We start from the raw sequence: 16,365 nt of genomic DNA, 5'->3' as shown, positions 1-16,365 counted from the left end.
GTGTGTGTGTGTGTGTGTGTGTGTGTGTGTGTGTGTGTGTGTGTGTGTGTGTTTTTACACACGTGAAGACAGTCTCACAGCAATGTCGGCATTTTTCCCCGAGAACAAAGATCCTTGTTTAGTGGTGCTGTGAACTCATACCTCTGCACATGTGTCTGTGAGGRGTTTGCATAATTCTGTGTACATTTAAGCTCAGGAATTCAAATATTCACATGCAAAGATGCAAATATGCCAGACTAACAAAAAGACAAAAGCATGGAACAAAAAGAGACYATCAGACATCTAAAGGAATTCTTAAGGAGCTAACGTTTTATCATCTAGAATGCATTCGAAATGCTATGATTTTTCAWTGAAACTTAATTTTAGTTTTTTATGTCACTGCTTACACCTGTGCTCCATTACACTCAGGCCAGTATTGTCTTATTAYTGCCTAAAAACAGCTCAAAAATATAAAAAGGTTTTAACTTAAATGGTTTACCTGAACCACAACCTTCACCTCCAAGTCGGTTCTCAGGTATACAACTTAGGTATGTGCACACTTTGTTACAGTACTTGTGTTTTTTTAGTGTAACTTTTGCTTTCATTACATTAGAAACATAAAAATGATACGTTTACTTCTTTACTTTAKATTTAACACCTAGTTACAYGCTACSAATTTTAACATGACCAGAACTCATCATAAAAGGAGATGTTTTTGCACGCTTCTGTGAAACTGTAAACTGTTCAATTTGGTTAAGTAAATTCAACATTTCATTTCTTAGAGTGTGCAGGTAAATGTACTTTTACTTTCCCAATTATTGGAGCAGTTTTATAACTTTTACTTAAGTACTTTTCTTATCAGTAAAATTCATTTTCACCAGCGTCATTTTTTGTTAAGGTATTTTTACTTTATTTTCTTGCAGGTACTGTATACCTGGACATGTTTTGCCAATGAAGTCAATAGTGCCATAACTTATTCCTTACTAGGGGTGTAAATCAGCAGCTTTATCACGATACAATATTTATCGATTTGTTTGGATGATACGCTGTTCCTCAAGTCAACCATGATACAATTTTGATTCAATTCAATTCATGAGTCTGCAATCCATATGATGTGATATCATGCATGTAAAACCAATCCACATTGAACATGACAAAGTTGATTGATGTTTTRGTTTTGCTTTGATGCAACTGAATCATTAAACATTTAATCGATGTATCAGTGCGGGTCGATGAATCAATTTGCCTCTATTCTTTACTTCGTCTGACGTCCAAAGGTTGTTGCCAACCTGCCAGTTCTCAACACTTAACTTATTTACGTGAAAGTAATCATCAGGTTCTTTCATTGGACACCTGAAGCTGAGTCTTAGATGTCTTCAGGCCGTCTCAGCGGGATTTAAGTGGAAGATCGATGAAGACGCACAGCAACTTTTTATTTATTTAAAAAATACTGGAGACCTGCTAAACTATACTCATTGGTCGTGATTTGGAAGAGATAAAGGGAGATGTCTGATTTAATTAATTGCACTCCGCATTAACACAAATGAGATCTGCTGCACGCCTCTTGTATTTCTGCYACGCTCGCTTTATTTCTGAAAACACATGTCTGTGCAGGACGTGGCCGGGTCCATCTGTGATTTATGAACGGCCTGATGCAACATAAAGACGGCCTGGTCTGTGCAGCCATTTCACAGAACAGATTTATGAAAGGGCCCACAGAGATGGTGACTAAATCAGGACCTAAACTGAAATACATCTAATCCAGATTTGTGTTTTTTTTTTTCTAGTTTCACTTCCGTAGGCTTGTTTTTGTGTTTAAAACCTGRCGACCAAGAAGTGACACAGAAGCCTTTGATCTCTCTGTCCCCCCTCCTTCTTCATTCGCTCCTCAGGACTCTGCTCTGAGGTTTAATCTCATTGTGGGAATAGGAGGCAGAATGGGACAGGGTGCGATTGGACACGTTAATTAGAGTCTGACTTGCAGGTCAATTCTCGGGGTCTCCCCCAGCGCTCCACAAGGAGAAAAGATTTGAATGACCGAATGAAAATTTTGATAGATTTTCATCATGACTCTGTCTAATACATAATTTAGTGCCTTTTAAGTCGACAAGTAATAATTGCGCACACACTGTCTCTCTCTTTTCCCCCTCTCAGTTTTAACCTTTATAACTAGGTTAAGTTGTTACCATGGGAGCCAAACAGATAACCATTTGTTCGGTCTCTCCCAGCTTGATAGGTCTTTGTCTCTTAAGTTTGCCTCGATGGTTTCACCCTTTCAAAACAAAAAACCCCGATAACAAGCCAAGCTGTTTACCACGATCTGAATGTGGCGTTTTTTTCCGGCCGTTCGACAGCAAGAAAGTGAGCCTAATCGCAGCATCTTTCTGCAGCACAATTACCCCCTCACTCCGGCGTCCATACCTCCCCTCCTCCCCCCTCCATCTCCCGGTCCCTTCTCGATCGCTCCCTCGCTCCGTTTGCGGTCGAACGTAATTTGAGTGCAATTAACTTCCCTTAAAAGCCCCGACTGCTTTAAACACTGTGAATTAGAGGGGAGGCAGACACGGGGAGACCTCTAAAGGCGCGAGGGAGAGCGGCGGAGACGAAAGCGATGAGAGAAAGACGGGGGGGACAGGAGGCAGCGTGAAAGTCAATGTCATCAGRGTTGGGAGGAGAGAGAGGTGTGTTTGACCTCACCAGGTGAGACAGTGAAGAGCTTCAGCTGTTGCTGACGGGGAGTTGTTGTTCTGAGTCCTCCAGCTGCTGCGCTGCTTTATTTCAGATACTAAACACAACCTGTTCCTGAGCCTTGGTTTTCTGAACGTGTCGGCTGACACCCACAGCAACGCCCACGTAAAATTACYATTTTATTGGAAGTGCAAGTCTGCATTCCTGGGTACAAGTCAGACAAAAATGTGACACGGTATCTGATGAAACTGGTCATCAAGTGCAGCATGCCAGCTAGGGGTGGGTAAAAAAATCGATTCATCAATACATTGCAATTTTTCCCAATTAATTTTTTATAACTATTTACTGTTATTTAACCAGTCAAGTCCCACTGAGATCTCAGATCTCTTTTTCAAGGGAGGCCTGGGTCTGAAGGCAACCTATTGTACATGTTTTTAGGGGTGGYYGAAACCAGAGTACCTGGAGAAAACCCACGCAAGCACGAGGAGAACATGCAAACTCTGCACAGAAAGACCCCGGGTCCAAACCTGGGATTGAACCCAGGACCTTCTTGCTGTGAGGCGTCGGTGCTAACCASTGAGCCTCGTGCTGCAAATTCAATATCAGTTCAGTAAAAACCTCTGATTCAATTCAATCCCCTCGCCAGTTTGTCACGTTTTTATGTTTGCTTTCCATATTTAGAACAAGCACGATTGTGCTTTATTTTAAGATATTTTATTTATTAAAAATGTTATTTTTACCCGTTTCTGTTTATATGGGTAAGAAAACAATTATCTAAAATTTATCCAAAGGGACACAAATGAATTATTTAACTACTCCTTATTATGAAATTCATATTGAAGAATATACAGCAACATCAAATTGAATTGTGAAGTTGCTAACAATACCTAGCCCTAATGCTAACACAAACATGTAAGTTYTAAATAAAAGCCTCAATTACTGTAAAATAGCTCCCTTTTGAATTATTTACTTAGTGATACAACTCTAAAACAGTTGCTTTAATATCAAATCTTTAATTGCTGTTTTTTTTAGTAATTCACAAAAGTGTTACAGAATAATTACAGGCTGTTGTTTTTGTGTTTTAAATGTCAGTTTTACGCCAACAGATGATGTCAACAWATTCTTAGCCAAAACTGCAAAGCTATGCTTTTCATCACCACAGAAATAGCTACACACTCCAGGCTGCCCTGCCAGCATTTACGTGGCCTGTCATTTGAAATACTTGGCACGTAACGGTGAGTTTTCAGATGGACTCGAAATGCAACAAGGGTGCGATTTCATTGTGCACGAGTTAACATTTCACACACACACACRGACACACCGGTGATTTGCAACTACCAAAATTCCTCTTTTAAAGGTGGCGCCAGAGAGGCACGACAAAGAAGTGCGTGTATGATCACAAACAGAAGAGCAACACTGAGGAGGAGATTTGCTGTTATTTGTTCAATCTGTTGCTCAGGGACAGCAAGAAATCAAATATAAGACTTCTTTTCTTTTAAACAGACGGCTGAGAAATAGACMCAATATTAGACTGGAGCCTGAAACTGTAATTCCACAGTTGCCACAAAAAAAAAAGTGTAAATATGGGCATATTTGTATCCGAAAAGTCCAAGCAGCTTTGCCCGTGTGGATGCCAAAACCTTCATCAGAGCAGTGAGGAAAACCTCATGCAGTCGAATTCTGAGGAGAAATTTGAGTTTAAAATAAATCAGACTTGCTTTTTAACAGGACATTTATAAAGGCTGCGAAATAAAGGGAAAAGTGTCCCCCAAAGCAAAATTTATTCAATATCGAGGTATTGAAATATGAATGATTTCAACAAGTCCTTGAATGTGCCGTGGAAGGAAGCGCACGCACACAATCAACCAACCAAAAGGGACCGCTACATCAAGGGTCATTTTTACTTTTTCCGCCCGTAGCCTTCCCTTTTTTGTTTACTCCTTCCTTTCCTCCATCCTCCTCCGTCTCCCACTCGCTCAGTCTTTCTCTCTGTCTCTCTTTCTCTCTGTGAAGGTCATACAATTGATTTTCCTCTGTCTATTCATTTTTCAAGACTGGCTTTGAAACGTGGGAAGCAGACAAAAGCCACTCCGGCCCCTCCCCTCCATCCCTCTCCTCCACCTTCCACCTTCCTTCCCTCTCCGCTGGCCCTCGTCCATCCAGAATCCATCCAAGAGAGAATGTGGAGGAATGCAACACCCCCCCCCCCACACACACACACACACACACAGCTCCTCCACCTCTTCCTCCCTCTTCCCTTCTCACACTCRTTCCTCCCCTCTTTTCTGTCTTTATTCCCCCTACGTTTGTCCCTTCCCCTCCTCTCCGGCCTCCTTTTCCCTTTCAGCCACATCTCCGACCACATTCCACTAACGGAATTAAAGTCATGCATCACACTTAAAATCCCTGCCAATGCATCCTGGGTAGACTTGTTCGAACTGATGTCCAAATTAGCTTTGCATTTTCAGAGTTCGCCCTGCGGAGGCTTTGTGATTCGCTTAAATAACTCTTCAAATATATATAGAATAAATAAAAAGCAACACGCTTTGAGATCAGAGCTGGTAAACAAGATGTTAAAGCCTTTTAACCCGTCACGTTCATGCAGCTGCAGAGAGATGTTTCCTGTTTGCCTACTGTTCCCATTTTTTTGATTTGTTTGAACACGAGACACGCCGACTGGCCGGTGTCTTTGATTAGAGTCAATAAAAACCCGGATCGCTATAAGAAAAGAACAATTTGATTAGATGTTAATGAATTCCAATTGATTCACGCTTAATGTTTTAGATACGACGGCTTTCGTTCCGGCCTCAGTTTGTGCACGTAGATCAGGCAAAGTTTAAAAAGAAAACATTCCAATAAATGGTTGAGTAGTTGTTSCAGTGTGTTAACTAGTTTCTGCAATACCCTCTGTGTGTGACCATCTGCTAAACAAGTAACAAATGACTGATGATCAGTCAGCTATAAATGTGTAAAAACAGGTTAGAAGATCTCCCTCTGTTGGGAGTGCTTTCATCGATATTTGTTGATTTTTCCGAAGAATTAGGCAAAAGTTCCTTAAATCTAACCCATGGAGAGAGACTAAATAAAAAAAGGCATTCAGTTTTGTTGTCAATCYTGGACTCACTGGCCTAAAGGAGGGGCACTATGTATTTTACAGGCACATACTTCCATTCTATACCACAAGCGAGTAACTATGTTGCCTTTAGTTGGTCTGAAAATGCTATATCTATAAAAAAATTAAATTGACTTTAAACTAGGGCTGCCACGATTAATCGATTAATCGACGACTAATCGATTATTAAAATAATTGATGACTAATTTAATAAACGATTAATCGTTTTCTTTTTTTTTTTGTTCTTTACTTTGTTTTTCTCTCCAAACTGCTTTGACACCTTCCACTGCCACATCTGCCTTTRTGTCCTTGACACACATGCACAGAAGTGGTAACTGGGGTAGGCCGTGGACGTCACAAGACATTATACAGACAGGCTCTGGTATCATGGCTACTCTGCAACGGAGCTCAAAAGTGTGGGATCATTTTAAGAAAATGAAAGAGAAACRTGTGTAATATCTGCAGAACAGAACTTGCCTTCCACAGCAATTATTTTTAGTTAGCATATAGCTAAAATCTAACAATGGTTATATAATAGCAGCTGCATTCTGACGTGATAAGCTGTTTGATATTCAATTAACGTTTGATCCGATTAGTCGACTAATCGAAAAAATAATCGGTGATTAATCGATTATAAAAATAATCGTTTGTGGCAGCCCTACTTTAAACCATGGCTGAATGCCTTGCTTCTGTCTCTTTACGAACCTCCTACCATTTCCGACACTCCCACTTCAGCACCTCTTCACAACAATGCTTCAGAGGAAGGGTGCTTGTTGGGGCAGAAGCTTGGCTGCAAACTGAGATCCAGGGAGGAGCTTTGTGTAAATGGGCGGAGCTTTGTACCAGRGAGTGTTTKGGAGGCTCCACACGGCTACCACAGGAGATTCAAGGATTTCTTCGAGTCAGATCCTTCCCCGTTTTTCTGTCCCGCTCTGTCACAAACCTGTTTTTTTTTTATTCAGTCAACTTCTGTATAATTTGGATTTACGGCTCTTTCCAGGAAACAGGATCTTGTGGATCCGTTCCTTTTAAAGAGCTGTTGTGTCTTGTTATAGCACGGCTGCGTCATGGCGATGTAAGACCAACTCCTTCCCTCCGGAGTCCTGTTCTTCTTCGCTTTCTTCATTTCTTTAAATGAATGGCTCTSAACTGTCTGGGATTCTTTTCCCATCATTTGTTTAAAAAAAACTGTCAATAGACCCAAGTGGTTCACGAACATCAGATCTCTTACTGTGTGTATTTATCTATAGTCCTGTTGTTTTATGCATTTCCCAGTTCCTCATGTCYTCATGCGGTTGAGTTTACCAGTGTTGGTCTCCAAATAAAAGTTTCATTTTCATCCTGTCTGCATTAAGGTTCTCAGACTTTCTCCRAACATGGTTTCATGAGAGTTTCTGAACAATGGCAATGTGAAGAACTGGCTAAACACAAAATCAGGCTGATTTTGTAGATGCTGYGTGGGTTCATAATGTGCATCCAGAGCTTTCTGTCATTTCTTTTACCATCAGGGCAATTAAAGTAAAATTCCAACTCTGGACTTGTTAAAACTTGGTGAAAATCTGAAGAATGACCATAGATAAAACATTKAAACTTTTTTTRRCCTGAAAATGCCAGAAATGTACTATGCTGGTGAAGATTTTAAGTCATCAAGGYCATGGTCAAAAAGTAAAAGTAAAATAAACAACAATTGGACTTTGTTTCTAAAGCTGAGGACATTCTCAATTCAAAATGTTTGTAGTTCCAACCTACCTACATTTTTTATTCTTCTATTCAATCCAAATAATGTTTCAAGCTTTAAAATGGACTGGGAAGTACAATATGCTTATGAATCTTATTAAATATCTAGTAAATGTCTTTCATTAAATCCACTCCTTGGGTTTCTTCTAACCAATTAGTGGTCCACAAACCCAACAGGAAGTTTGTTTTATCAGGATAAATAAACTGTGAAATCCTCCTTTAAGGATTTCAAGAAAAGCACTGTTTTGAGACCGGTTCTAAGACTGACACAACATTGATTCACATTTCATGTTTGTGTCACATCTGTTCCTACAGCTCAGCTCAGCAGTCACAAAGAAACATCTAAACCCGACTTTCTTTCGCTCCACCGTTTTAAGTTTCTTTCAGATCGGGGACGAGCTTACACACAAACCGATTTTTTTTGTTTGTACTGTAGCTGCATCGTTTCCCCTCAGTAATGGTAGCAATTAGACGGGCCGTATAATTACACCATCCTCGTTATATAGTTAATTTCTGTAATTACAATTTGCMCCAGTCGCTTCCTCCCTCTTTGTGTGTCATCTGCCTCCCTCTTTTTGTCCCTCGTCCTCTCTCATGTACACAACACACCAATTACACTGATACTCTGGGTTGGCTATAGATAGTCTGGATGATCATATGCACATGTTMTATGTTTACGGGCTGGGGAAGGACCACATGCTCATGTGTTCACATACGTATGGTGACAGTAATTAGAATTACTAAACTGAATAAATATCCAAACGTTAAAGCAGCCTCTTGGGAGTGGGGGGGTTGTAGGCCTCAGAACAAAGACTTTGATTAAAGTGAGACAAATTATATATTCAAAAAAAAGGCTTTAACTTCTGTGGCAACAAGTCGGCATATTTATCTCTGCTTTGTAATATTTTTATGAAACTACATAATGATTTTTGCAAACCTCTGCGATGCTGTGAAAATTACCATTTGTTAACAGAAAAATCTTTACAAATTATCGTTTTGTTTTTTTGCTGACACTATAGTTTCCAAAAATACTTGCAAACAGATTTTGGTTACAGAATGAATTATTTATGGTATTAGCAGTYTTTTAGCAGTATCTGAAGTAAACCACAGGCTTTTTTGTTCTTTTCACACAGTGGTCACACTGCGTTAAAAACACTTGTTCAGCCACTGCTGTTACTTTCAGGTAATTTATGTCGACCAAACAGAAGCTCAGCTCAAACAAGCATTGTATCATCAGCTATTGTGTTGTTACTTACACAGTCAGTCTATTTAAACTCTGTGACTACCTCTTCTGGTGTCTGAATATTGTTAAATGGTCACACACCTCAGTCCATCTTTATACAGATTGTTTTGAAACTGGCAGCTCAGTTTAAATGTCGATGTGATGTGTTAATATGACGGACATCTCCCTCGCGAGGTTTCTGGTCGTTCTTTATGAGACATGGAAGTTTTGGCACAAAACTGGGCTTTTTGATGTCCTCACAGATGGGTGTGTACCTTCTCGGTTTTAAAACCTGTCGCAGGCTGCACCAGTCATGAAGTAAAATGTGTTAGGGCAGTTATGTTTAAGTAAAATATCTAGAAAATGAGAAAACCCATTCAAATGTGCAACAGACAAAAAAGACTTGAATGAGAAGGAAAAAGAAGTGAGATCAGACAGTTGAGTTTTTGTTTGATTGGTGAAGATGACTACTATTTTARATTTCAAAAAACAGCAGCAATAAAAACTGTCCCGATGTTACACAGTGGTGCCTTGAGTTACAAGTTTAATTCGTTCTGAGCTGGAGCTCTTAACTCAAATTACTTGTATGTCAAATCAGTGTTCCCCATAGAAATACATTGAAATGCCCTTGATCTGTTCCGGACCCCCAAAAAAACCCTGCTATTTTTTGTTACCAGTTTTTATTCAATTCAATTCAATTCAAAAATACTTTATTGATCCCAGAGGGAAATTAGGTAATTATAGTAGTTATACCAGTAAAATCATTATAAATAACAAAAATTGAATAAATATACAAAACAGAATGTATTTTCTGCAATGAACTACAGTAGTTTTATTAAGTAAGTACACCGTAAAAGGTACAGCTTCAATATGGTGCAGACTGTGGAAGTGCTGCGCTCGTACTGCTTTGCTAAGTCGACTACACGCACACCTTTCTCGTGTTTTTCAGTAATTTCTTTCTTCAGTTCAACGCACATCATCCGCTTCTTTTTCTATGCGCCATCCTTTGCTCTCACCTTTTTTGGCCCCATAGTTGGCATAAGTTTTATAAAATAACTGCGAGTAGAATACAATTGCTTTAACCGCGAGCTAACTGCTTAAAGCTAATGAGTGGCGCCATCTAGCGGTGGGGCCCGTGAAGTTTGCTCGTAACCCAAATTTTAGCTCTCAACTCAAAGCAAAAATATATCTGAGAGACTGCTTGTATCTCAAAAAACTCMTTAGTTAGGACACTTTTTAGTCAAGGTACCACTGTAGTTCATTTGAAGTCCAGTCCTTCAGTTCACTCACCTTTGCTGCAGTTGCTGTCCCCCTCCAGCAGAGGGCTCCATGGCGGGTCCCCCTGGCTGGCAAAGGTGCGCATGTGCAAGTAGCTGATGGTCAGCCGGATGACCGAAGCCTTGTCCAGCTGACTTGTGATGGCCCCGGGCAAAGGCAGCATCTTGGCCAGTTCAAAGAACTCGAAGTTCTCCTTCCCGCGCCGTGAACGAGCCGCATTGCGAGATTTCTCTTTGCGCAGGTTCTGAAGACTAGGAGACAAACACGCAAGTGTGTTACAAGTGTGGGAAAACAGGCAGAAGTGAAATGGTTTAAAAAATAAAAGATCAAAGAGGTGGAAATTTTAATCTGAATAAGCACCGTGCAAAATGAAAGAACCTGGTACTACTAATGGCCATTTAGTGACCGCCTGGTGACTGATTCATGTTGTGTATGAAACGCCTCTATCAATACAAAAACCTAATTCATTAATACACAATAAAAGCCGTTCCTGCAATCAAACAGAAACAATTTCCATTKCGACCCGTTTCTTGCGGATTGGCTTGATAATTACGGACAAAGTCCCCTCTTTTATCCAGTAGAGCTGAGTCCTAATAACACTATTTGCTCTAAAATCCATATGTGAACCCATGCAAACAATCTCCCGCTGCCTATCTCTCCTTTTTCCCCTCCCTCCCTCCTTCTCTCTAAATCCTCTCCCTCATCTGGTCCCGGGCTACTGAGCTGTAGCCGTGATTGAGGGATCAATAGTGGGAGGGAGGGTCTGAGTGACAGAGGGGGGCCGGGGCTCAGGTAGCCTGTCTCTGGGATTGGGTATTGACTCTCCTCAATGGGGCCTGAGTGGTGGAATTATGTTGTCACAGCCACTTCACAATTTGTGTCAGTGCAGCGCTGGAATAAAGTGTTTCTGTGCACGCGTTTGTGTGTTTGTGTGGCTTCCCTCTTGTCGTTTTCATCCTAAGACCTCCAGTTTTTTTTTTTTACGTGCGTCTGTGTTTATGTGCATGCGATGAATGRGTGGAAGAAGAAACAACCCTGCACGGTTTGCAAATATGGCTTTATATCTTAATCAGGTGGCACAGCTGTTGTATTTCTCCCRGTTATCCTATAACAAGTGTGATCAGTGTTTCTCTCTGTGAGTGTGTGTGTGTGTGTGTTAAGACTCATGCTGTAACGTCTCATTATTATACCGCCTCGACCTGCAGCCACCGAGAACAATCAATACGCGCACATTGATTCTGCTTAGTTTTTATATCCGCCTGTAAATGACTGCCCATTAATAATTCCTGCCAAATGCACTTAATCTCCTTTAAGGGGAGGGGACTCACATATCTGACAGGACTGGCAGGTGAGCAGCAGTTCAGGTGAAATGTAGCACGGAGGAGAACAGACTTATGTCTTCTGTATTGTGTTGTGGCGAGAGGAAACTCTTCATCGGGCTGTCGGCGTGCGTGCAAAGGTGTCAACCTGAGGATTTCGCCTTGCAGAGATTAATTCATGAGCATGCACGCAGGCTTAGGAAGGCCTCCGCTTGTGTTTGTATGTGAGTCTGAGTGTGTGTGTGTGTGTGTGTCTGTGGTCTCACCAGGGTAGGGTGGGTGGCTTGGCAAGAAGTCCTTGCAGGAAATCCCATTCCACACTCACGCACTTCCCCTCGCTGACAAACGGCATGCTTGCCATCTTTCCTCCAGTCCCACGCCGCTGCCGCCGCTCCTAACGAAGGCTGTGATTGGCTCGGGTTGCGACAGACCTGGATGGAACGTGAGAACCGGCAGAGGTGGAGGGTGAAGCGTAAGTGAATCGAGTGACCTTGGTTCAGTCATCAATAACGGGCATAACATCATCGCCATCTAATTAAACTTTATGAGCACATGTGTAATTCTTAGCAGGAGAAATTGATCACGTTTCAGGCAGCGGGTGAATAATAGATTAGAAAACTGGATCATATATTTTGTTTAATTTAAAGCTTCGACATCGTATGCCTTTTGAAACAAAATATTTAAAAATGTGGTCTTTTCTTTTGGTTGGATTATTACTTTTTTATTTTCATTTTAAAAAAAAAAGAAACAACACTGTGCAAAACTCTTGAGGCAGCCCTTGTTTTTCTTGTATTTTACTTCAGAGGCAGCAAACTTTCTTCTTTTTACTAAGCAACACCTCCAAAACCAAAGCGACAAACCAGGGATGAATTCAGATACTTCAACAGCAATGGCCGAAAAAGTACAAGATGCTTTCTCAGCTGTATAAAATCATCAATCAATAAGTGAACACAGACGTAAAAATCTTTTTTATTTATTTATTTATTTTTACTTAAAAGATGATTCTCAAAGTGTTTCTGAATGAAAACCTGACATGCAGTGGCTGGAGAAAGTGAGGGGCCAGTTGCATTTCTCAGGTTTTGTGTCAGGGCTTTGCTGGATTTTTTTTCTATTCCTCAGGGATCTTCCTTTCAGACACTGTTCACCTGCTATAGATGTGTTTTTTTCCTCCTCACACCTGAAGCTTCTTCCTTTCTCCTCCACTTATCCGGTCTCCTCAGAGTTTTTAAGAACACACAGGTCAGGATCAGGTGCAGTTATAAACTGAGTCAGAGTAAAGGAATGCATATTACCCYCACCAGAATCTAGACTGGGATTATTGTATGCTGAGAAATTATAAAGTTGTAGCCATAAATCATGTAACATCATGAGATGTCACATTCAGAGTATCAGCTACTACAAAATCAAAATTTAGCTCAATCCTTGTCAAATTAACTGAGTTAGAACCCTTTATAAGTAGGCTGAAGTCCATTAGTTGTGAGGGCCATCTTGAATTGAATTCACTTCAAAAGTTAATCATTTGTAAAAACACATTCAATGATTAGATTATGGAAGTTTCATTGAAATTCATCCAGTAATTCACAAGTTAATTTACTAACAGACAAAAAGAGAAGACTTCAAAAGTTGACGCAAAAGTTTTAGGGCAAAATCTTTCATGACAAGCCGTWTGTTGAGAATGACTCTCAGCTACAACCACATCAAATTTTACCTCAYTATCTGTAAAACTGACAGTTGGCTGTGGCAGACATCTTGAATTGCATTGGCTCTCCATTGAAGAGGCACATTTAATGATTYCTTRCTGGAAGTTTCACTAAAATTCTTGCCGTTGTTCATGGGATACGTTGGTAACAGACACGTGAATACAGACAGAGCCTTACAAGCAAGCCAAGGTTCTTTCAGGTTAAATATAAATGAACYACAGGTAGTTTAAGACTTCTGGATGGTAGCTTAAATAAAAGTGAGCTTGTCTACAGATGCTACATTATGTATATAAACAAACACTGAAATACATGTACGTTTATGTTTGTGTCTGACTGACTGAGTAAAGATCACATTTAGAAGATGAGGAAGGATGAAGGATAAACTTTTTTTTCCTGTTATTTCTCCATTTTCTGAAAGATTTATGTGACATCATGGCTTCTTCATTTCAGAATAGGGTTGTGAAATTAATAAATTTTGTAGTTTTAATTTTTGCTCAAAGCAGTATTTTCATCAAAGTAACGATTTGTTGAGAAAGCTCCCTCTTGATCAGGTTGAGGTAGGTGAGGTTAGGGAGCAGTTTGTGTTTGTGGTCGCTCACTTTAAGTTCGGAGTTTGTTCTCAGGTTATCGACTCTAAATGTATCCTCTGAAGTCAAACAGCTCCAAATCACAGATCTCTAAATGTCTCCCATCATCCCTGAGAGGTTGCGACTCGAGTTTTAAACCGAACGTCACCAAAAGACGAAAGATGCCGTCCTCTCTTTGTTCTGTTAAAGTTGCCAATATCCTCCGCCGTCCTCAAACAGAGCCGCGCTCCTCAACAGTTTGCCTGCCCTCTGCGCTGTGTTGACATTTAAAGGGCTGCTGTGGCCCCCAGCACCTCGGTGTCGTGCCCTTGGGCACCGAGATGGGCCGCTCTCCCCCCCTCCCGCCTCGCCGCCTCTTCCTCCAGGCCGGCTGGGTCAGCACAATCGAGCCAGTGGAGCTTTGCCAGGGCAAAAGAAAATGGATTATGTCTCGAGTTCGAGCATGGCTACGCTGACCTTGGCTAAGAGGGGTCAGCAGAAGCTGGGGCAGGTTTTGGCAGAGCTCATTGCTCAAATCTGGTGTTAAACATCCAACATTAAATGCATGCGAGAAGACTTCTTGGACTGATTTCAAAGCTGGGGAAGTCGATAATCAGTTCCACAAAGAGAGGCGGAGAGATCGGGTCATCTTTTATGGTTTTATTTTGTCTTTAGGCAGCAACGGTGAAGCAGAAACTGTGGGATGTCTGTTTCTGACATGATCCTAGGTCAGTGAGATGAAGGCTGGCCTTTGCGGAGACTGATGCTGGATGTGTGAATATTTCAATCCTAACTTGAGCTTAAAAAGCAGGTCTTCTTAAATCCCACAAGTGGCTCACCTGAACCAAGTTGCTTCATCAGGTATGGATGTTTCATAACCGTCCATCTTAATTATTGATCATCAGCAGCTCCTCGCGGCCTGTATCAGAAATCTACATTTGGGTCCTTTTCTACCACAAAACGCTACAACCTTCTCACACCTTAGTTCAGGGCTTTTCAACTAGCGGTCCAGGGGCCACAACAGGCCCAACAACAATTTCATTTAAAACAAAACTTSTTTCACTTTTCTCCTTTTTCTCTTCTTTGTTTACTTTTTTGGTCTCGGTGTCCGTCACGAATCAATCCCAAAAAGAATTTATAATGAAGATTTCAATGTATATCAAATGGAGCATCAAGGTGAAATGCCATTATGCTGCACTTGTGAAAGTAAAACTGTTGGGCTTCATTTGTACACTCAGACATCAATTCTAAATTTCACATTGCCGGACAGGACACTGTTAAAAAAAATAGAAAAAAAAAACAGATTTGAAATCAAAAATATTTGTGAGAGAAACATTTAGAAATGCAGAAAAGGCAAAGATTTATGTCACAATGATGAAACATCTTAGACCGCCAGCTAATCAGTTCAATTACAACAAAACTAGAGTTTAAGTTGTATAATAAATTTACATACTATAAAAATTGTCTGCATGTTCAGTAAATGTGGACCCCTGAACAATCAGTTTATATTTGCTATTTAATTAGAGTTGAATGTTAAATGTTGTCAAAGTTAAAAAGAAAAATCTCGCAAAACATTTGCAAGACGTCACATTCTTCTTTCACCTAACTGGTTAAGAAGTTTTTAAGTCCTGCAAAACTAAAAAAAAAGGGCAGAAAATGTATAGGACCCTTTAACAGAGCTGCACAGTTTGTTTGTTTAAAACTTTGGTATTAACTTGTGGGGTTTGCMCAGTCTGTCTGTTAGCAAAATATCATATAAAACAATGACAAAACTTAATGAAAGTTCCAGAAACTGATCACAGGTGCTCATCTACAACTGATTAATGTTTGGAATTAATCCAGCACCACAGCTGATCAACCTTAGCAAACACACAAACAAACAGATTTAACTCCATCATTCCTCAACATCAGATGATTTTAGATGAAAAGACGAAAGGCAGCGGGCGATAAGCATTCCTTAAAGCCTTTCATTGAAGGCTTGATCCAGCTTCAGGAAGCTCATATTTTAGATCCCAGCAGCCTGCTCCACACTGACAGCCCTGCTCTTCCAGAATCGGGTGAAGAGAAGACAGGGTCGAGCAGAGGGCAGCGCACCTCTGTCTAACAACTTCACCTTCGTCACCTCCACTGCTTCACCTGGATAAATGCTCTACATGCCAAATTAGGCTGCGTACGGTCAGACAGAGAGATCAAAAGGAGACACAGACAGGAAACAGTTTTTAACTCCCAACACACACACACACACAGCCTTGACTCCAGCCCATACCTGTATGTTTATCTCCTAATTGACCCTATCTGTGCTTATCTAATCTCTCCTCCCATCTTTTCTGTCTCAAACTATCTCTCCATCTCTCTCCGACCCCCACTTCTATCAGAGCAGACACAGGGGCCGTAATGGACAGGAGCCTCCACAGTAATTATTCAATCAGCCTCATAACCTTGTCGCAGGTTGGGTGGCACATTAATGCACTCGCTCAAATGGACCCGGCCACTTTTGACTGCTAATGCTCGGGGCCAGCTAGCAGAAACAACAGGCTGAATGTCAGAAGTGTCATCTAGACGGAGGGTGAAACCCGGCTGAGTCGCCTCGTCCTGTCACTCCACAGTGGGGAAATAGATATTCTGAAAGCACAGGGAGTGACAACACGCCGTGCCCGCAGCTCTGGAGATCAACTTGTATCAAGTGTGAGCGCAGGTGTTCGCAATGTGTTGCTACTGCGCTACATATTCATTACCATGGTGTGTGTGTGTCGGGGTGTACGTT

General features: G+C 41.0%; 1 protein-coding gene across 1 annotated transcript in view; it reads right to left on the bottom strand.

The window, feature by feature from the left end:
- The window catches only part of npas1 (neuronal PAS domain protein 1), a gene marked incomplete at its 3' end in the record, with an annotated part of 30,644 nt that overhangs the window by 7,715 nt on the left and 6,564 nt on the right, over positions 1-16,365 (bottom strand). The window contains 2 exon segments of the mRNA XM_014005213.1: positions 10,029-10,267; positions 11,602-11,766. Coding sequence (XP_013860667.1) covers positions 10,029-10,267; positions 11,602-11,696 — 334 coding nt within the window.

Source organism: Austrofundulus limnaeus, unplaced genomic scaffold (assembly GCF_001266775.1).
Source record: "Austrofundulus limnaeus strain Quisiro unplaced genomic scaffold, Austrofundulus_limnaeus-1.0 Scaffold29, whole genome shotgun sequence".
Taxonomy (NCBI): domain Eukaryota; kingdom Metazoa; phylum Chordata; class Actinopteri; order Cyprinodontiformes; family Rivulidae; genus Austrofundulus; species Austrofundulus limnaeus.
The sequence above is the reverse complement of the archived record's forward strand: the minus strand, read 5'-3'. Positions and strand labels throughout refer to the sequence as shown.